The 21,929-nt window shown below is 36.2% G+C and overlaps 1 protein-coding gene across 1 annotated transcript; it reads right to left on the reverse strand.

The window, feature by feature from the left end:
- Positions 1–4,510: 4,510 nt before the first annotated feature.
- LOC124636624 lies at positions 4,511–6,052 on the reverse strand. The gene has a single exon (XM_047172790.1). The coding sequence runs from the start codon at positions 6,050–6,052 to the stop codon at positions 4,511–4,513; it is 1,542 nt and encodes a 513-aa protein (XP_047028746.1).
- Between the last annotated feature and the right edge of the window lie 15,877 nt (positions 6,053–21,929).

A 21,929-nucleotide genomic window follows, 5' to 3' on the forward strand; every position in this document is an offset into this window, starting at 1 on the left:
GAGACCCAATGCAATCTATATGCAAATATGCGTTCCATCCAATTAGAAATGACTTATTTTGTACGCACTAGTGGAAGAAATGTGGCGTGTCAAACGCTGCGATTTTTACAAAGAGAGAACCAGTACACTGGATGTTTTTTAGTTTTACAACGTCTATTATGGAACTGTTCATTTTACTGTCTTTCTGGTGTACCACAATGTCAGTCTATTTGGTGCGCTTAATTTAGACTATGATATGTTTAAAATAATACCGAACTTCCAACTATAATGGGTTTTGTCATACGTTTTATATTTTAAGAGAGTAAGTCCTAGCCAAGATACTATATTGGTGGCCCCAACGTATGTACATGTCATGTGATATTCCATCACACTCCGGTTCCACATTACATACCGGTGCTAATATTAAAACCGCACCTCTTTCGAACCTAGTGCGTACCCCAACTTTTGCAATCCCACTCACAACGATAGATTATTGCATTGTCACATCATTTGCATCTGGTTACACCTATTTGCTTACTAGATTTCTTAATAAACGAGTGTAGGGGTCGACACTCGAGATATGGTAATGGAATTTGGTCAAGTGTGTGTCTGTATACTTCAGTATATTGCTTGGGGAGGACTGTTTTAATTTAATAGAGAATGTCCCAAAGGGTTGTAAAGAAGACTTTTTTTTTTTTTTTTTTTTATTATCTTTCATTAATTTAGGGGCTTTTGGTCACAATAGCACCATGCCAGCCCCATCATAACCTAATACAAGTAATGCTACTTTACACGACTTATTACGACTTTAACACTTTATCTACTATCTTAAATACTAAGATGGCTGGTTTAGAGAGAGGCTCTGATAAGATACTTTGAATAAAACCAACATCTATCAAATTAATTTTAAAGCTATTTATCAGCGCCTCTCTGACAGCTCGGGTCTTGACGCACTCCACCAGCAAGTGATAAACATCCTCTATTGTACCACATTCGGTACAGTTGGGACTGTGACTTTTGCCCATTAGATGCCGGAACTTGCCGAGTGGAACGTGCCCTGACCGGAGTCTATGCGCTATTATTATAAGCTGTCGATTAAGGTTTGTATCGGTAAACCAAGGAATGCGAGGAGGCTCACACTGTATCGTCTTGTACCAAATTCCCTTTTCTAGTGACGTTCTATCAAAATATTCTTTCCAATCCTTAAAGCATTCAATTTTGTACTTTGGAAGGAGTTCAACGTAGCTTGGGATAACATTTAACTCATTGCCTTCATGTATAGCTATCCTGGCCAGACGGTCAGCCTCCTCGTTTCCCAGCAAACCCACATGCGATGGAATCCATTGCAATATCAAATGCACATTTTTAGATATAAAGTATGACAATTGTCTTAGTACTGCATAAGCTATCGAGACACCTCTGTAGCCAGAGGCGCATCGAGCTATATGCTGCAAAGCACTTCTGCTATCTGTAAAAAATGACAATGTTGTCGTTTTCTACTTCTTCATTTTGTAAATATGCAAGAGCCTTTGATATTGCAACGAGTTCTGCCGTCATTATGCATATACTACTGTTACAAATTTTAAACAATCTTTTAGTATTATGTCTCGGGTCATAAAAGGCAACACCAAGATCATTTCCAGTTTTAGAGCCATCTGTATATAGTTTTAACCAACCATTATATTTAGTATACAGTTCTTCTATTATATTGTTTTTTAACATATTATAATCATACGATTTTTTGCACAATTTCACACTATCTAAATGATCTTTTATAATATCTACTACATTTATGTTTGAAACCCAAATATCTAAGCTATACATTTCTAAAGGGTAACTAGCTGACAGGACTTCATCCCTGGTACTGTTATACGCTGTTACTAATAACGGTGTTTTCTTATTTCGCCAATAAGTGTTTGATATGTGACTGGTTAAGGTATCTAATAGGTGTATCGTTATGTTATTAAGAAAAGATTGTGATTTTAAACAGTATTTGAATGCAATATATTTTCTTCTTAGACCTAAATTAGGGACACACAGTTCACATTCCATTACATGAATGGGAGTGGTTCGTATATAACCACCTATTGTCCTCAGAGCTTGGTTTTGCACCCTGTCTAATTTACTCACGTGTGTTTTTGCACTGTTATCAAATAAAAAACTTGCATAATCCATTCTACTTCGGATTAATGCTATGTACAGCCTACGAAGGTGTTTAGGGTGCATTCCCCATGCTGTCCCCGCTAAGACTCTCAATACACACAAAAATCTTTGTGTTTTTTGCCATGTTTCGTTTATATGTTTCCCCCAACGTAAACTTCTGTCCAACCATACACCTAGGTACTTGACATATTCGGACGGATTTACTAGAGAACCATTGATGTTAAGGTTTATTTGTAATCTCCTCCGTCCTCTGCTAAAAATGCAGACCTGAGATTTATTTCCTGATAATTCTAGACCTAACTGCTCCAGTAGAATAATAATTGAATCGATTGCTCTTTGTACTTCTAAAACACTGTCAGCAAGGTGTTTACAGCCAGTATAAAGGACGAAATCATCAGCGTATTGTGATATTATAACATTAGTTACGCTACGACAAATTTTATGTGTAACTATGTTAAAAATTAACGGGGACAGTGGGTCGCCTTGGGCGATGCCTTTACTAGTCCACCTGATCAAGAAGTTATCTTCATTACCATCGAACGTGCTCTTGAGATGTCTTTCCGTCAAGAATTCCCACAAATATTTGCATATTTTCTTTCCGACGTTTATTTCGCTTAGGACTCGAATAATACTATCTACTGTCACATTGTTATACGCATTTTCTATGTCTAGAAAGCACGCTAACGTAGGATAATTCTCAGAGAAACCAATTTGGATGTAGCAAACCAATCGAGCCAAACAATCCACACATGATTGAGATCGTCTAAATCCAACTGTACTCGCTGATAAGATTTTCTTTGTTTCTACATACCATTCAAGTCTCTTACACAATAAGACATGGAAAATTTTACATATGCAGGAGATTAGAGAAATGGGTCTTAATTTTTGTGGACTACCTGAACCTGTATTATTTTTTGGAATCGGTACTATTTTAATATTACGCCATTGTGAAGGGACATCGCCAGTTTCTAGGATCATATTATATATTTCTACCAGGTACAATTTTACTGATTTCGGAAGATTATAAAGCATAGAAAACGTTATTTGGTCGTCACCGGGTGCAGTATCTTTCTTTTTAAGACACTTTTCTAATTCTTGAATTGTAAACTTAATTTCTAACGAAGTATTATTTGACTCAACTATTGGCATTTGAGGTACGACGTTATCAGGGGCCAGACTACATAACAACTCCTCAATTTGTTGCTTAGAAGCATAAAACTTTGATCTTTTATGTCCTTTCATCCAGCGCATACGATTCCAAGCGTCCGAAACAGAGGTTGACTCATTAATGCTGCTACAAAAATCTCTCCATCCTTGAGATCTAGATTGATTTAACAATCGTCTTGCCTCACTGGTTTGCTTCTCCAAAATACCTAAATTTGTGGGAGTTGGATTTCGCCTAAATATCGATAACGCTAATCTTCTCCTGGCCACTAATCTTGATAGATCTGAGTTCCAGTACGTCTTCGGTTTAAATTTAGGTAAAGGGTCCGTACATATCTTAATTAAAGGAGTGCTTATGTCCGCGGCAGAATTAATTTCATTTACTAGAAAGTCATATTTAGCCTGAACATTATCTGTAGTGGCTACGTTGTTGTAAAAAAAATTTTGTTCTAATGTTTGTCGGTACAGAAACCAGTTAGTTTTTTTTAAATTACGTCGCTTAACAAAATTTTGATTTAGACACCTATCTGATATATGAAATACGACTTTGATAATTATGTGATCGCTACCTAATGTCTCATTAGTAATATTCCATTTAAAATTTATAGCAATGTCTGCAGATACGAAAGTAACGTCCGGTGAGGACTGCTGAAGCACGCCATTTACCAGTTTAATCCTTGTAGGTCTACCGTCATTTAATGAAAAGAAGCCGTTATCTAGGGATGAGTCAAATAACTGCATACCTCTTGGGTCATTTTTATATGACCAGTTTGTGTGGTGACCATTAAAGTCACCCGCTATTATAGTCTTTTGAGCAAACGCACCAAACAGCGAATCCCAATCTAACGGGGTAGTTCTTATATTAGATGGACAGTATATACTTACAATATTTTGTACGTGAGGAAAGTTTAGTAACTTCACATGCAGTACCTCTATACCTGTGTTGTTCAGTCTGAAGGTTGACACTTGAGTCTTTATAGAGCTATGAGTAACAATTGCAACTCCACCATATGAGTCAAACCTGTCTCTTCGAAACACATTGTAACCACTTATGCAGCAATGAGATTCTGGCTCTAGCCATGTTTCACTAACAATAGCAATGTGGGCATTTTCTTGTAGTAATAGGCATTCAAATTCTACTTTCTTTGGTTTCAAGCTTTGTGAGTTCCACTGTAGTATGTTTAAAGTTGTTTCACGTTGAGGACTATCCATTAAACAGCTTAAAAATCGAGTTTAGCCAATCTCCACCCTGCATTATTTTAACAAAAGAGAGTTTAATATATTCTAAAACTAATTTCACTATCTCAATGATCTTCTCGTCTGCTTCTTTATTCGAAAATATAGTATCTTTAATCCGTCTCATTAGTTGCCAGAACGAATAGTTGCCCTGGCTGTTTTTCTTTGGAATAGACTCCTGGTTCTCGTCATTCTGACAAATCGCATGGTCCTCTTCCCTATTCTGTTCCACGATGACCATATGTCTATACCCGCTTTCACGTTCGCCTTTTTTCTTCTCCTTTCTTATTGTTATCCCATTTTCTTGAATCGGTTTTTCTTTATCATGATCTTGAGACTTTGACTTTTCAATTTCTCCTACTAATACATCTCTAAAAGAAGGGGCATGCTTAAAATCATTTACTATGTTTGTATCGTTACTAATATTTAACCTTATTCCCCGTCGACCGAGTTCAGCGTTGTCATTTTTACTATACACTTCTTTATTTTTCTCAGCTTTTAGGTAAATATCAAGTGCCTTTTTATACGTGGTATTTTCTGCACACATAATACGACGTATTTCTTTTTCTTTCAAAAATATGGGGCAAGTCTTATCAAAAGACATGTGTGCACCCTTACAATTGATACACCTATATTGCGTTGCTTCGCAGTTCGCATGAAATTCACCACATTTCGGACATACCGGCCTTTTCGTAGGACACTGGCGTAGTAGATGGCCGAAACGCCAGCAGTTCGAACATTGCGTTACGGGAAATGTGTATGATTCTACTTTAAATTTGCAACCATAAGCTTCAACCGTCAAGGGAACTGTAGGGCCTTTAAAACAGATACGAACTGTCTCACTATCTATCCACTTTCCTTGCTCTGTGAACCGTTTCAGCCGTTTTACGGAAACAATATCATATTCGCTGGTAAATAATTCTGTCAATTCTTTCTCATCCACGTCCAATTCGATATTTTTGACGATTCCATATGATAAATTTACTTCTTGAGCTAATTGACATCTATATCCTAAGTCTTCCATCCTTTTACAGGACAATAGCTTCTCAGCATATTCTCTATTTTCAAATTGTATACGTACCCTAAAGGGGTTCTTATAATTTATTTTCATAATACCCAGTATGTTTTCTGATCTTAGGAGTTTAGCTAGACCTATTTGTTTAGGTAGGCATTCTTTAGAGGAAACATAAACGTCGTAGTTATTTTCTAGTGTTAAGTCTTCCATTTGTGTTGTACGATTAATATTATAGTTCAACGAAGAACTACGGTTTAGCCGCTTTGGGTTTCTCATCACAGTAGTAAATCCCTCATCATCATCTGTGTTCTCCTCGCCATCTTCTCTCAATCTCTTCTCAGGTGTTGGTCTCGCGCACTGTTCTTGTATTCCACTCTGTATACTGCCTTCTTTGTTATTTAATCTCACCTCATTTAGAACTTGTTGCTCACACATACTTGGTATTTCCTCACTATTTAAACTCCATAAACTATCGTCATCTTTATTATCATTCATTTTGATTATAAAATAATTGGAGGGTATATGCAAAAAAAAATAACATTTCAATAACAACGTAAAGCATCCGCTCGCTACGACTTGTCGCGCGCGACTGGTAAAGAAGACAGACAAGATGTTTATCAACACATCTATTAGAGCAAACAAAGACATGTTAGTAAGGCTTTAATTTTAAGAAGTAATTAATGTAGAACCGATTCAGAAGTCCTAACCTAACCTTTATCTGGTTCTGGTTTCCTAATTAGATTTTTCAATACAGTCCTTATTGTTGACGTTAATAGAAAAATCACCTTCGTGCACAGTACCTATTCAATGTTCCTTCATTTTAAGAATGAGAACCTTTGACTCGGTCTCATCTACCCGTACCTTAAAAGAATTCAAGTTAAACGAAGAGTTAAGCCCATCTTTAAATGAATTTAGGCCACCATCAAAGGAAGGAACCCTGAATATTTTCAGTATTTCGTAAAGCAAATCTCCGTTCTCTAATTTAAATGTACCACAGTGTCCGGCCACGCTTAGTCGGATCCTACAAATTGGATATAGTCCTTTTTATGAACCGAACCGCTTTTCGAAGCGGTTTCAACCGGATGAAAGCGGAATTTTTCGTTTAGGGTCTTGTATTGCATGTGAATGGGCGTTTTGTTCGCTGCGTTTTACTTTGTTAATATTTTTTCAAAATTATAGATGCTTTGTATTATACTAGAAAATACATAAAAGAAGAAAGGTAAGCATACTTTCTTAGTAGGCTAGTAACGTCATCTACCATCTAATAAGAAGCAACCCTTTTCCCAAAGCAGATAAACACACTATGCAATTAGATGAGGTATATGAGATGAGGATTTTAATGATCTAATTCTTGTACTTCTTTCTTCATCGTGTATGAAACCAAAGCCCGACTTACCTGAAAAGGTATATAAAATAAAACGCCGTATAAAACGCTTCGCGTGCAAAGATCCTTAACCCAAATCGTATTCAGTAGTCAAGTGCACGAGCCTTAGCGTATCCGAAGTGCGTCTAATTCGGATAAATTCGTACTGTCTCGGTTAATTTAACCGGCCCATGGACACATCCCTATGATATTCTCTCTTGGAACCCGAACAGATGGGCTTGATCTAAGTACACTTGAATGGATCTTTTTGTTTGAATAATTTAATATGTAAATGCGCACTTTTCTTTTGTGGTTTTAAATATTTTTGGAACGCTACTTTGGTCTATTTTTATAATCTATTTCTACAATGTACACACTATACATATATACAAACTTAAACTACTTATCTTTAAACAAAACTAAAAATAAAATACTATATACAAAATATATATAAACATAAAATATAAAAGAGCATCGATCAGGCGTCGAAGTATTCCTCCGCATCACTGTCCTCCGGAAACGTGCCCAGAAGACTGGCTGCATTGCCACGTTGAATGGCAATGCTAATTCTTTGTCCGAAAAATAAGCCAGCCCTCTGGTCACGCGAAGCGTCGACAAGCCTTTTCGCGATGTCCTTATAAAGTAACCGCGTACTCGGGCCCCATGGTCCGAGCGTTTCGACCCCAAATGGCTCAAAAGTATAGTTCCCAATAAGGTTACTATACTTGCGCCGCTTGGTTAGATTATTTGTTTTTCTTTTGAGCTTGAATAGAAAACATTTGAGTGGTTATTAATTGATTAGTTATACTGCAAGCAGATGATCTACTCCCAGACTATATATAGCATCAACACCCGCACCCCCAGGAATTTCTTCCAGCACCCGATTAAAAAGAAGCCCTTGTCTTGGCGTGGAAAGGCAACATACAAACTATTACTTTTGCATTTACATTGTTAGTCAGGCTATTTGCTTATTTACCAACCTTGGTGTACATAACCTAGTTTCTCATCCATCCATAGTCTTATATCAAACTCCTAAGTCAATTTCGAAACTCCCTCGTCTTTATCTCTCCGCATCTCCGAATTGCTTACCACAAGAGATTGCAAACGAGGCTTGTCATGGTGTATTTTTTCCTCGGATCACCTGCTGAGCGGGCGACGGCCGTAATCGCGAATAAGCGTTCGATCGAGCGAAGAGCCAAGTGAACCGCAGTGGGAGACAAAAGTGGCACGTGGAGTTAGGGCTGCTAGAAATGACTGGTGTAAATGAAAATCTGCTTCTAGCAGTCGCGCAAGGTAGCTGCTGGGCACGAGAAAACTTATGAAGCAGCACGGATTCAGGAAGTTGGTGATTATTTTTTAGATTTCTATGATAACATGTCCTGAGCAGCTAGATGATTGACTTAGTAAGAATAAGCAAAACGAATGGTTTCTTGTTTCATCCTCAAGGCCCATCTTCTTCAAAAGCTGAAGGGCAGAAACGTTTTTAAAAAACACCCATTATTTTATTATTCAAACATTTCGTATCCACTCAGTAGTAGATATCCCAAACGGAGAATCTTCGAGAAATCTTCGTCTCTCCACTACGCTTTGATGCAGTCCGGGGCCTTAAGAACGCGTGATAATAAAACACCGTCTCTTCCAGTCTTTGCCTACATCAACGTGTTCTTTGTGGACTGGATTGGAAATCACTTGGTCGACATTTGTGTGTTGAGTGTCGCGATACGCCCTCGTGTGCCACCTCCGTCTTCACGCATTTCTGCCTTCAGACAGAATGCTAGCTCTAGTGGAATTGTTTCTTTGGATAGATTACCTTTAGTAGCTTTGTATGGGAGTTCTGTGGGAAAAAATGGGTCATGTCGAGGAAAAATATGCATATGTAGATGAATTTTATTTAAGAAACCCATCTTATCCAAGTGAATAAGAAAGTTATGTTGAAAGCCAGAGTGACCAAGGTCATGTGGTTGAGGGCAGCAAAGTAAAAATCTGAGTTCACTGCCATGCCATGTACAATGTAATGAGAACCTTACGTCCATTGGTTCGAGTGCCAAAGATTTATAAATTCTGTAGAAAAATATAGAAGAAAGGTAAAACTCTATAGGTAATTGTAATACTCTTTTAACTTCACCGTAATTGTTACTCAATGGAAGGCAGCTTGCAGAGTTCGAGTAGACAAAATATACTTACGTATATAACACTGAAACTCCCCCAAAAAGATATACCTAAGACAAGTAAAGAATGTACAATTTGAACAGTTTATCAACTTAGCTCGATGACTTTGAGTTATTTAAACCGTTTGCTAATTAAACAAGAAGTTTCCTATCAATTCGGGGGTGAAACAATGAACAAGCTTTTAATTAAATAAGTATTGGAGTTTTGTGAACGTTACGCTTTAAAATTGATTTGGAATATTTAGGTTTAGGCCCTTCTAAGGAACTTCACAATGGCCGATTGATTTTTATTCAGAACAAGTTGGCGGGCTCTAAATTGGGAACAAGGATAAATAAATTAACAATGAATAAGTTTGTTTGGAACAATGGTTTAAATAGTACGACTAGAGTATTTATTTGTTTGAAGAATACTAGTGGATGATATAAAGAGCTCAAAGAGGCATAGAAAGACAGGTAGACATTCTTTAATACCAAAGCAAGCGTTATGATTTGCAAACTAGCATTCATCTACCTACATACTCATTTATGAGCCCGATGAAACTCAATCATCAGTGTATACTGAACATATGCAGTTTGCGGAGCTTTAAATTGACGTAGATTTTCGATACCATCAGTTGTGATTTTATATTAGTTAATGTAACGAAAATACCAATTATTATTTATTATTGATTAATTCAATCAATTATTAACTGTTCTCCCTTTGTGAACATTTGCAAATAAAGCAGGCCTTTAATAACAATTCATTATGGAAGTGACGAAATTGTTTCATGACCTTTGATCTTTAAATTTCAATATTTCAATGTTGATTCAGTTTCTAACGGAAGGGTTAATAAATGAAGCTTATAATAATGCATTATTAAATCTCTATTGGACTGAAATCTGTCGTGAAAATTTTGGTTGGTGATTTTAAATCAATGGAAGTATTTCTTTGTATTGGAAAAAGTTTGACAAAAGTTGTGATTTGTGTTACGATTTTCATTGTACTTTAATATTATAATAGGAACAAGGGTTTGGTTCGTGCCTAACAGATTTTTGCAATTTGAACAGTTAATTCATGTTATAATCTATCCAAGGCTTCTAAAATTAACTGTTCAATAAGTAAGTTTTCCAACGTTGTAAAAAAGCACGTTTACTTTTTTGTCAAAGTGCGAGCTTCCTACCCACTTGTCTAAGTCCCATTCTTTAATTCATGCCATATTATAATAATACTCAAGACTAAAACATTTTTTTTTTGTGAGGAGAACCGTTTTTTAAATGCAAACCAACTTAGACCAAAGGTAAATCTAGATACATTCAAATTGAACCTGAAACTCTGCTCACCTCATAAGTGTTGAGTCGTGATGTTCGTACAAACTGTGCCTGCGACAGCATGTAATATAATTAATAGAGAGTTTGTGCCTTCACTGCGCCCCTGTAGCTTCATGTACTCCCTGAGGTATGTTCGTATTGGGACCTTGTACCTTGTCCTGATACATGGATCATTGGCAATCAGTTTATTTTATTTATTTATTATAAAGAAAGTAAGTATAATTTATTATATAATTATTATTGCGGAGTAACTAACTTGTGGCTAATGATAATGATATATATCATAGATTAAGTAATGCATGGCACGGTCGATCCGTGGATGGCTAACTATGATGAGTCACTCCATGTTCTGGAAGGCATTTTAAATTGGTTATATTTTGAACAAATTGAGCAGTTTTTAGCATAAGGGGAAGCTAGAAAGACAGCCAATTTTATAAGGCCTCTTAAGATGCTCAGCAACTTGGGTTGAGAAGACCAGATAGGTAGTATGAATATTTAGGTTAGTCAATGACTTGTGTAGAGATATATCTTACAACACAGCTTAACCTTTAGACGACACGCACAAGATGCTCTCTCATTATACAATTACACCATCAAAGTATCCCATAGCCAGACAAAAAGGAGCCACAATCTTATCAGTCCTTCGCCTCTAAAAGCCCATTGAACGTAATAAACAAAAGATAATCGTCTCCTAACATCCCCATTGGCTATCGACAGGTATTAGTCGTTCACCGACATCGGCCAAATGACATCGTTAACACAAATCGCCTAATTTTACCCGACAACTTATTGTTATCGATGGTTAACAATGGTGTCAAATTGCTAAATTAGTCCCGAAATTATCGATGGGAGAAAATTTCTATGGTATTGAATAATGTTATGGATGATATCTTTGGAAATGGGTTTGTAATCGCAATGACTTTTGTGTTAATTGGAATGAGATCGAAGCTTTGTTTTGTGGTCAGTAATGATATGGTCGTTCTTGAATTTAAAATTGGAATATTATTGATGGGAAACGTAAACTGTTGGACTTAAAGTACCTAGAATTGAGTTTCCTTCTTCAAGCAATTTCACCCTTCAACATTTCCACAATTCAAGCATTTTCCTAGAAAAACTTTTTCTCGTACATACTTGGATAAATATAGTCTTTGTAACTCGGAGATAGTTAGCTTAGGTACAGTTAAAGAATTGTTTAATAGTTCTATTCAATATAAACAAACATGTAAGGATACTTTTGAATCAAAAATAGAAGATTTTTTCGAAAAAAATTTAGAATACCATACATTATTTTTATTTTTTTCTCTAAGATTATCATTACAGGATCCTACACAAAACACAAGCGGAGCCCACCATCCCTCATGTACAAAATGACAAACTTCGCAAAGCGTCAGTAAATAGGTATTTGTTGACTGAATTCGGAAGTGAGTTCCGAAGATCAGTCTACGAACAAATCTGTCGACTGATCAATAGATCTGTTCAATCTTGATGTGATCGACAACGACAATAATTGGGTTTGGATAACTCTGTGTAAATGGCACGAGTGACTGTGGATTCAGCAAGTTTGATTGCGAAGACGTAATGGAAAGGGTACTAAGGGTGTGTGCTCATGTTACTTAGGACTTGAAACGGCTCATATTGATCAAGGTTTAGTTATTGTTGCGGGAAGCCCTTGGTTAGCCGACAATTTCATAGGTAGATTTCTGCTTTAATTCGTTGTCATTTGTGGCTTTTTAACCGACTTCCCAAAAAGGAGGAGGTCATCGATTAGGATGTTTGGAAGTTTTTTTTAAGTCTTTGTAGTGGCAAGCCTGGTATTACTAGTAAGATTTGATGAAAAAATGGTATTCATCAGCATGCCGCTAGACTAATCTAATGATTAATATCATGAATGAAAAATTCATCGAAGCAAAGTGCCCGAAGTAAGCAAGTATTTTTAATATTGCAAAAAAAAATAATAATATTTACCCTGTAATATTGCATAATTAAATAAAAAAAATCCCATCAAAAGTGACATTATTAAGAAAAATCTACGTCGAAGATTTTAAATTCGAATTAAATTCGTTTCTACTCCATGTTCTACCGTTCTACCGCACTCCACATTAATCGATTAAGACAATTTTATTAGAAACACAGTGAGAGCAAAGTGCTCAGTTTGGGGTCTCAAAAACCCCGAGCGACGCGTTACACGGGGGTGTACAAGTACGTTAATTCCCGAAATAACTTGTCGACACAACCACTCCCTTTGCGCTAGGGTTACTATCATTTTGGCGTTTTTGGGATAAATATATCGATAGAAATTATGTCATTGCCAAAATTTTTAAAGTCAATCTTATTTTTCATCAGAGTCCTATCTATCTACATGTAAAGAAGCATCTAAATACTATAAAAACTCATGAGCTGACTGAGCTCATATACGCTCATTGGATATATACTCTTGCTCATCACCGCCACTACTGACACTACTACCTATAGATTCTGCGTAGCATCCCGCACGCTCTCTGAGCCACTAAAACTTTAAGCGAAAATTTTAACAGACATGAAAGTAAGGATGAAAATAATCTTCTGCTGAATCAATAAGCTTCTTTAGTTACGATCTTCTGATTCAATACTAAGTGACCGTAGACTCCAAACATTTCCCAATCACTCAACCCAATTATTATTAAAAAAAAAGTTTTTTATACTTTTCCATTTCAACAGACAGTTCGTGTATCAAACAAACGTGTCTACCCTATCCGCGACTAAGTTTCAATTTATTAAGCCTACCCCCGCTCATTCGGCGCTCCACCTAAGCCTCACGCGGCAGGCGCCTACAAATAGATTACAGGATTTATACCGCGATTGTTTAGGCTAGAAGATAAATTTTGATAGGAGCCCTTTGTTTGAGAGAAAGATAGTATTAAAACTTGATTAGAAGTTTTTTGAGAGGGGTGATGAAGGAAGATTTAGGAAAAGCACGTTTCAGGAGATCTCTTGCTTGAGCTCATCTACTCTTTCTTATCTGTCTGTCTTACCTACACTAATTTAATCGTCACCCTAATACAACGATTTTACCTACGTATTATTGCAACCATTGAGTAAGTTCACAATTCTTTCGAAAAACTACAAAATTCGATCAGGTAGAATATGTCATAGGCAATATTCCCTCTTATCAAATCATCCATGTACGAGAAATTCTGAAGTTACAAGGCAGAACTATTTTTAAATGGCCATTTCCTTGATACTTAATAAAAATATCAATACTCACATATTCTGCCATTGTCTTATTCAATTCTGAAACTATAACACGTAAGCTATTAATGCAGAATTCTTCAATAAATCAAATCGGACGCCTGCAAGCCCCTCACAGCGAGTTAGCATCGCAAACAAAGTCTGTAAGCCTAGTTTTATTACTATGTCTAGACTCGGCTTTATTGAATCTCTTTCAATGTAGGCCTGAAGCACAAGCAATTGTATTGAGTGTTTTTACAAAGTTGTTTAGGTATACACTTGATATTATACTGCAGGAGGATGTGGATAAAGGGAGGATCATAATATCCAAACATTTAATAATCACCATTACTCGCCGAAACGTTGCCACTCGCGTTCTGTGAGACCTACTTTATGTACACGGATGACAAGTAACCTTTTGCGAACAATCCTTTGTTTGCTTGAAATCGCTAATCTCAGGAATTAAAGAACGATATCATACATTATGAACGATATCATACATTATTTCAGTATTAGATAGTCAAATTGTCGAGGATGCTTTCTAACGAAGACTTCTCATTTAGTCCCAATCTCGTCCTGCCTCCAATTTCTTCATAACCAAAACCTGGCCACACAATTCAATCAAACAGCACAACTCCAAAACGAAGCCTTGTCACGTCACAATATTCTCTAAAATCTCTTCATAAATGCAGGCAAAGGCAAAATACAGTTACCTCCAGCAAAGCCGCCATGAAAGGAGGAACCTAATTCAATGCGACCCTTACTGTCCATGGTCACAATATCAAAATCCTATTAAAGTGGGGGGTAGTAAGATGTGAAGGTTTTATTGCGATATTTTTACGATAAAAGTGTTAAAAGTACGAACTAATATCATTTTAGCGGTACATACATATTCGAAGTCATTCAAGTTATGTACTTGATGATTCTGCTTTAGGGAACAAAACAGATCAAGGTGCATGTAGCAGAAAAGAGAATGTTGAGATGGAAGTGTGGTGTGACAATGGATAGTTACAGAAAAGAAGAGAATGAGAGACAAGAGATTTAAAGAGTATTAAACAGAATAGGTTCATTTAGGCAAGTGTGGTTCACGTACATCTTCAATCAGTTCGTCGCTTACCAAGAAGAGGTAGGAATCAAACGCATTCCTATATATTTTCCTCTATTTTTTAATTTCCTATCCTGTTTAAAAATTATCGTTCCTCACAATAAGTACCACGAACTGGGTACAAAATTCACTAGAAGTAGTACAAAGCCTCAACCCTACTATTATATGGGGAGCCAATAACGGATGGACGTCCAATGCGAGCTAATACAGCGGGAAGCCTAGGATTTGTTGTATTTTAGTGGATGATAGGAAATATTGAAAGCATAGTGCTGCCCCATAGTCAGTAAAATTTATTTAAAATCTTTGGGAACAAAATATGTTTGTTGTTTTAAAAACAAACTATAGTTCGGCCATTCAGAGAATGCGTTCCTGACACGTCGCGATTGAACTGACGACGTAACTTTGCAATGGCGTTGCAGTTACGATAAAAATATTTTTGCTGGTTGTTTACCGTTTTAACAATTGAGGAGCATTAAAACAACATTATTATATCAATAATCAATGAATGTTATTACGTCGTCAGTTCAATCGCGACGTGTCAGGAACGCATTCTCTGAATGGCCGAACTATAATATGAACTGATTTGTATATCAAAATAATGAATTGAAGACTTTGACAGTGTTTGTTAGATACCTACATGCAATAATAATCATGAAGTTAAAAAAAATGTGGTGTCTTCAATCTGCCAGTAGTATTTAGCAATAATAGAGAAGTTAATCAAGGCCCACCTTTTCCATGCGATATGCATAAGCTATTAGCTGTCAATCGCGGTTTCACCCGATTTCCGAGAGAGCCAATTCCGTAGAAAAGGGAGTCAATGTCCTTTCTCAGTCTTTACACTATCTTGTTACCAAAAAATATTATATAGGTTCAGTCGCTTCAGCATGAAAGCGCGACAAACAGACAGATAGTTAACTTCACATTTATAAATTCAGTAACTTTCAAAATGTTAACATATATCAAGAAAAGTAACGTATGTACATATACAGTACTTTGAAACCTAAAGCCCATCTCCTAAACAGAAAGTAAACTACATGATCGTGTAAACCAATATTCCAATTCAAATACTTTATTCGACAAATCGAATGTTATTCGATATTACTTGTTTTTGTTTACTCGAATCCCTCTTGTAAAGAAATTTAAGATTGGACTAGGATTATCGGATATCGGAGTTCGGAGTTCGAAGAATTTCTATTTCGATATAAAACAATCATTGTTGTGATGTTTGCTCAATTTTGTGGATGAATCTTGATTGGTTTTTGTTTTGTTGTTATTTAGCTTTTTGAAAAAATAAATGAAGCCAAATTCATTTGAAAACAATGTTCATTAAATCGTCGACCATATTATAACACCGTTTAGTACAGCAATCAGCTTCTCTGATGGGCTGTCCAACCAAAAGTTAAAATTATTTAAAATTTTATCCAAGCTATTGGTATCTTGAAGCTAACATTACAGTCTATATAAATATAATTATAAATCTTATGACACACAATTTTTATTGAATTTTTTTACTTCATATTACCTAAGTACATTTTTTTAATTTACCGAATTTAACTCATTAATACTAGTGACACATTTGCATTGTTTTGTTGCCAAGAAGAAAAAGCAAATGACTTCTAGGGCTTTATGAAACGAGACCATTTCTTATTACAATATTCATAACATTAGAATATCCTCATATAGAAATTCATGGCTTCTAAATATAAATCAGTCCTTCAGCTAAATTATTCAAGGTACGCATTCTTGATAGATCGTCGTCACCGCTATCGAGAATATCTATCTTCATAAATTGTGCAAAACGCCATCAATCTGTGCTCAACCCTTATTTATTGTTGATAGCGATAGAGCTAATATTTCAACTTGTTTGTTCTATATAAATATGCCTTGACCGGAAAATTAGTTATTTTGTTGCGTTACTCTGGAGTAGCTTAGTATGGAGATTTGTTAATATTTTTTATCACAAGAGTGGTAAGCAGAGCTAGCAACATTATATTAAATTTTCAACGCACAAATTAAAAACAAAAAAAATAAGTACAGCCGAGCAAGTCGCTAGCTCATAAGAATAATATTTAGGCTATTTAATCCGGAAATGCGCGGGAAATAGTTCCCCCAATTTAATATTTATTGTAATTTTCATCTACATTTTGTAAGTTTTTGGCACAATAATTTTAACGTTTTCAAATTATGTCAATATTTTCCACCAAAGTTGAAAGTTCATACTAATCGACGCAGTACCTATGATACAATTTCTCTAGAGTCTAGACCAGACAGCCTTACCCAAGATTTCAAAGAAGACCTAATAAGCCAATATTAAATCTAGACCGAAATAATACGTCCTCACTCAAAGCAAACAAAGGAACTTGGAAAAAATATATCTTTAAAAAGAAAATTTTCCCCAAAAGTTCTCTTGGCATACGAAACTTAACTAAGCCTCACAAAAAATAGACGTAAAAAATGTTATGAAAAACGAATGATTTATAATAGGCCTCCTTAAAAATTTACGAAACCAAGACACCGATTTATTACATCCGAGTGCAGACTTTAAAATGTTTAGAAGGGGCAAGTTGTCAACAAGGAATTGGAAAATTATCTAGGTTAGGTAAAGTACACATAATAAGTATTTATTGAAATTGCTGTTCGTTGTAGAAAAATCAGTGCAAGAGCAAAAACAAATATGTTGGACATGCTTTCATGAATATTATTTTAAGTCAGTGAGCAGGTAAAGGCGACCAATTAGAAAACCTCTGGTAACATGTTCAGTTCACGTATTGTGTCATTCATGTTCATTACAGTACAATACAAATACATACATACATAGGTATATTAAATCTCTCATACTCATTTATCGTCGCAAATTCTTTAAAATACATACATACAGATATGAATTAAATTTATATTGCCACCTCTAACACATTCTTAGTACAAAGTCTTATATTTCCTACCCTCCTAATTTAAACGTTGCTTAATATAAATCCCCTCATGAATTTGTTTTCGAAGGAAATATTCGTGTATTTTCTTTCTAGGTAAATATAATAATAATATTTAATATCGTGACATCAAATATTTGATATTGGTATCGGTAAAGTATTTAGGCGAGACCTGTTGCCTTACGCTAGCGGCATAAACAACAAGAGTATTTTGTAAGCAGTTTATTTAACAGGAACAATTTCAACATACCTTTTTAATTAATAGGTGTGGGTATACAACTAGGCTTCCAATCGTAACAAGTATAAAATAAACTAAAATAAACCTAGGTCCTAATGTTATCCTAAACAACGAGGTTCTTCAAACCGTTGCATCTACCGTGTTTTTGGGTATAACAGTTGATACAAAACTTCAGTGGGGTTCACATATTTCTAGCCTCGCGGGAAGGCTTAGTTCTGCTGCCTATGCCGTCAGAAAAGTTAGACAGTTCACTGACGTCGACACTGCGCGATTAGTGTATTTCAGCTATTTTCACTGCGTCATGTCCTACGGTATTTTGTTGTGGGGCAAAGCCGCTGATATAGAGAATATATTTATTATACAAAAACGTGCTATTCGTGCTATATACAAATTAGGTACCAGAACTTCCCTCAGAGAGTTGTTTAAAGAAATTGGTATTCTCACTGTAGCATCACAGTTCATCTTTGCCAACATTATGTATATTAGACAGAACCTACATTTATATACCAAAAAAAGTGAAGTCCATAGCATTAATACTAGAAATAAGCATAAACTGTGTGTACCCTATCACCGGCTTCATAAAGTGCATGACACATTTCTGGGTTTAGGTATTCGTTTTTATAATAAGCTTCCTTTGACCTTACAAGAACTGCCGTTTAATAAATTCAAAGAACAAATTAAGGCTGTTCTTATAAAAAAGGCATATTACACCATCAATGATTATTTGAATGATAAAAATAGTTGGTCGCCATGATGAACGCAAGACAGCTATATTAGCTATATTATTTAGATAATTTAAATTTCTACCATTCAATCTCTTGACTCAATGACATTTATTTTATTTTGATTTATTATTTAATTATTATTTTTTAATGTTTTTACATTATTGACAAGATACATTCTTTGTATTAATTTTCTGTTTTGGATTTTAGTAAATAATACTACTTAGCGGGAACTGATAATTTAATCTTGATATTGAGTTGTGTAGCAGTGAGTACGTCATGCTCCCTTAGACGGCACTGCTTGCGGTAGCGTCGGCGGTCGGGTTGCCTCCCTCCCTCAAAAATGTGCGAGGGGGGCGATGGCTGATCCTCGCGTTATGCTCGTGAACGGGTGCTGCTTGTGGTGCCAGGTCGTCTTACTGACTATCTATTAGTTTTTTTGTTTTTATTTGTAAACTCTTTTTATTTTACATATGTTCTGGCTGAGCGGTCTAATTTACTAGTTTACAAAAGAATAGCACATGTAGGTGGGCACTCCCTGATATTCTATTAAGTGTAAATATTTGGAGGCTATAATTTTCTGTTCATCAAACATATTCAATGCTTGAGTTAGTTAAGGTATGTAGGGTGAGTGCTAGCTAGCATGTGGTGTATACATTATTTTTACTGTATTGTCCTCTTTTGTAATATACAAATTAAATTGTATACAAATGTACATATCAAACAATGTTTAAGGTTCTTCTAACCGAACAGACAGACATGTGTTGCTGGGGAGTTTGTTGCGCCACTTCTTCTTCCCAGCAAAAACACATAGGAAGTGGTGAAGGGTGGGCGTTTTGGGGGCTGTCTTTTGTAATTTTTTTTTTTTTGACGTTCGAAAAGTGCTGTTTTGCAGCCAAGTTTGAATAAATGACTTTTGATTTTGATTTTTGATTTTGATTATGTGGATAGGCGGTTCCTGCCAAAAGATGACCTTGAGGCTGTCTATTACCTATCTTGGACATCATCATCCTCCGAGCCTTTTTCCCAATCATGTTGGGGTCGGCTTCCAGTCTAACCGGATTCAGCTGAGTACCAGTGCTTTACAAGAAGCGACTGCCTATCTGACCTCCTCAACCCAGTTACCCGGGCAACCCGATACCCCTTGGTTAGACTGGTGTCAGACTTACTGGCTTCTGACTACCCGTAACGACTACCAAGGATGTTCAATGACAGCCGGGACCTACAGTTTAACGTGCCATCCGAAACACAGCCAATGGTGTCTAAGATATACTTAGAAAGTACATACAGACTTAGAAAAGTTGCATTGGTACTTGCCTGACCTGGGATCGAACCCGCGCCCTCATACTTGAGAGCAAAGGATACCTATCTTGGACAAAGGATAAGTATTGCCATCCACCGTGGCAATGCTATCAGCCTCTTGGGCACGCTCCCGACGTCCGAGTCGACAGTGGTGGAAAGGATTATTCTGTGACTTTTTACTTAGTTCCTTGTTCTGTAGTTCTATTTTATATTTTTTTTAAATAGATCAGCTGACCTCAATACAGTTACCAGTTAACACAATCTAACACTAATATTATAAACAAAAGTAGGTTTGGATGTGTGTGTGTTATTTACTCCTTCAAGGAAAAACCACTGAATTGATTCTGAAGAAACCTATCAGCAACATATCTTATACATCAGAATAAAATGTAGGCTACTTAAAGTACGGAAAGTAGCTACTTTTTTAAAGCAGGTAAAACTGCGAGCAACTGCTAGTATATATTATAGTTCGGCCATTCAGAGAATGCGTTCCTGACACGTCGCGATTGAACTGACGACGTAACTTTGCAATGGCGTTGCAGTTACGATAAAAATATTTTTGCTGGTTGTTTACCGTTTTAACAATTGAGGAGCATTAAAACAACATTATTATATCAATAATCAATGAATGTTATTACGTCGTCAGTTCAATCGCGACGTGTCAGGAACGCATTCTCTGAATGGCCGAACTATAAAACATTCTCCTCCCTTCAAGAGGCTGAAAACATTGAAGAAATTAAAATTCATCCGCAGGTGTCGTGTGAAAAGTTACCGCAGAGTTCAAGATCCGCGTTAGAAGCTAGTGACGAGCCTTGTGGAAGTATTCTGGGGGTATTTGTTAGAATTATATTGTTATTAGAAGCTGTGAAAGTACTTGCAGTACACAAGAAATGGTTTCCTTTCTTAAAGAAATAATTTTCATCCAATAGTTAAATCTACTGCTACGGGTATCAAAATCATTTTGAGATTTGAGGTTTGGATTTCTTTAGCATTAATAAACATTTACATAATATTTCACATCAATGATGAGTAATTTTGATTGACACATAAAAAAGAACGTCTTGGGCCATCCCTTTTTTTATGTGTCTTACCATTTGCATACAATTTTTCCATACTGTCTGGTCCACACTTATTTGCAACGGTTGTGAGTAAATACATAGCACACTTTGATGCAGGAACGAGACCAGACATTACACAGACTAGATTAACCTTACTAAAAGTGAACTAAAAAGGCAAATATTTCATCGCCATCAATAATAATGGTTCTAAAAGTCCTCAGCGTCGTTTCACCTCTCCGTAATAACTCCCGGCCGCAGCTTGCGCGAACTTGTGTAATTTTGACAAGTTTAAAATTTTCCAAACCCCTCCTCTCCACCTCTTTTCCCCACCTCACCCCACCCCGGCTGTCATTCTTAAGAACTTCACGTGAATTAGATGATGTTTCGGGGACAATTTTGAATTAAAATATTGTTCGCATTTCAAATAAGTTGCGATTCGTCAATTGTTTTTGTTCGAATGTTCCACAATTTTATCTTCGTGTCTGCAATGTGAATTGAGTGATGGGCCGGCAGTCCGAGGTATATTGTTCCATTTCCTTGCTTCAGAGCAGCAAAGTTATATGACAAGAGCTGATATTTTATTCGTCTTTAAATTTTCATCATTCGCCTACTTTGGAGTGACACAATTTTTCTAAGAACTGTAGTGAGCAATCCTTACTGATATTGTAAATGCGATAGTAGCTCTGTCTATCAATCGCGCTGTCACTTCAAAACTATTGAACCTATTCAAATGGAATTAGGAACACAGCTAGATTAGAACCTAACATAATATAAAAGCTATATTTTACCTAGATTCAGGAAATAGTTACCTCGGCCCAGCCAATATTTAAAAGCCTTTCTACCATCTTCCACTTCATCTGCATAGCGTTTTCAGCATCTGCAGCGTAAAAAATGTACGTTCTAACGTAAGATACCAATCTCCTGGGAGGCACAACATTTGGATTCACTTCGCATGCTACTCCTCCCTTGGGCCT

This window comes from Helicoverpa zea, chromosome 14 (genome assembly GCF_022581195.2).
Source record: "Helicoverpa zea isolate HzStark_Cry1AcR chromosome 14, ilHelZeax1.1, whole genome shotgun sequence".
Classification (NCBI taxonomy): Eukaryota; Metazoa; Arthropoda; class Insecta; order Lepidoptera; family Noctuidae; genus Helicoverpa; species Helicoverpa zea.

What these genes read in the sequence shown, in the direction of transcription:
- LOC124636624 (XM_047172790.1), bottom strand. Translation starts at nt 6,052, where the DNA reads ATGAATGATAATAAAGATGACGATAGTTTATGGAGTTTAAATAGTGAG.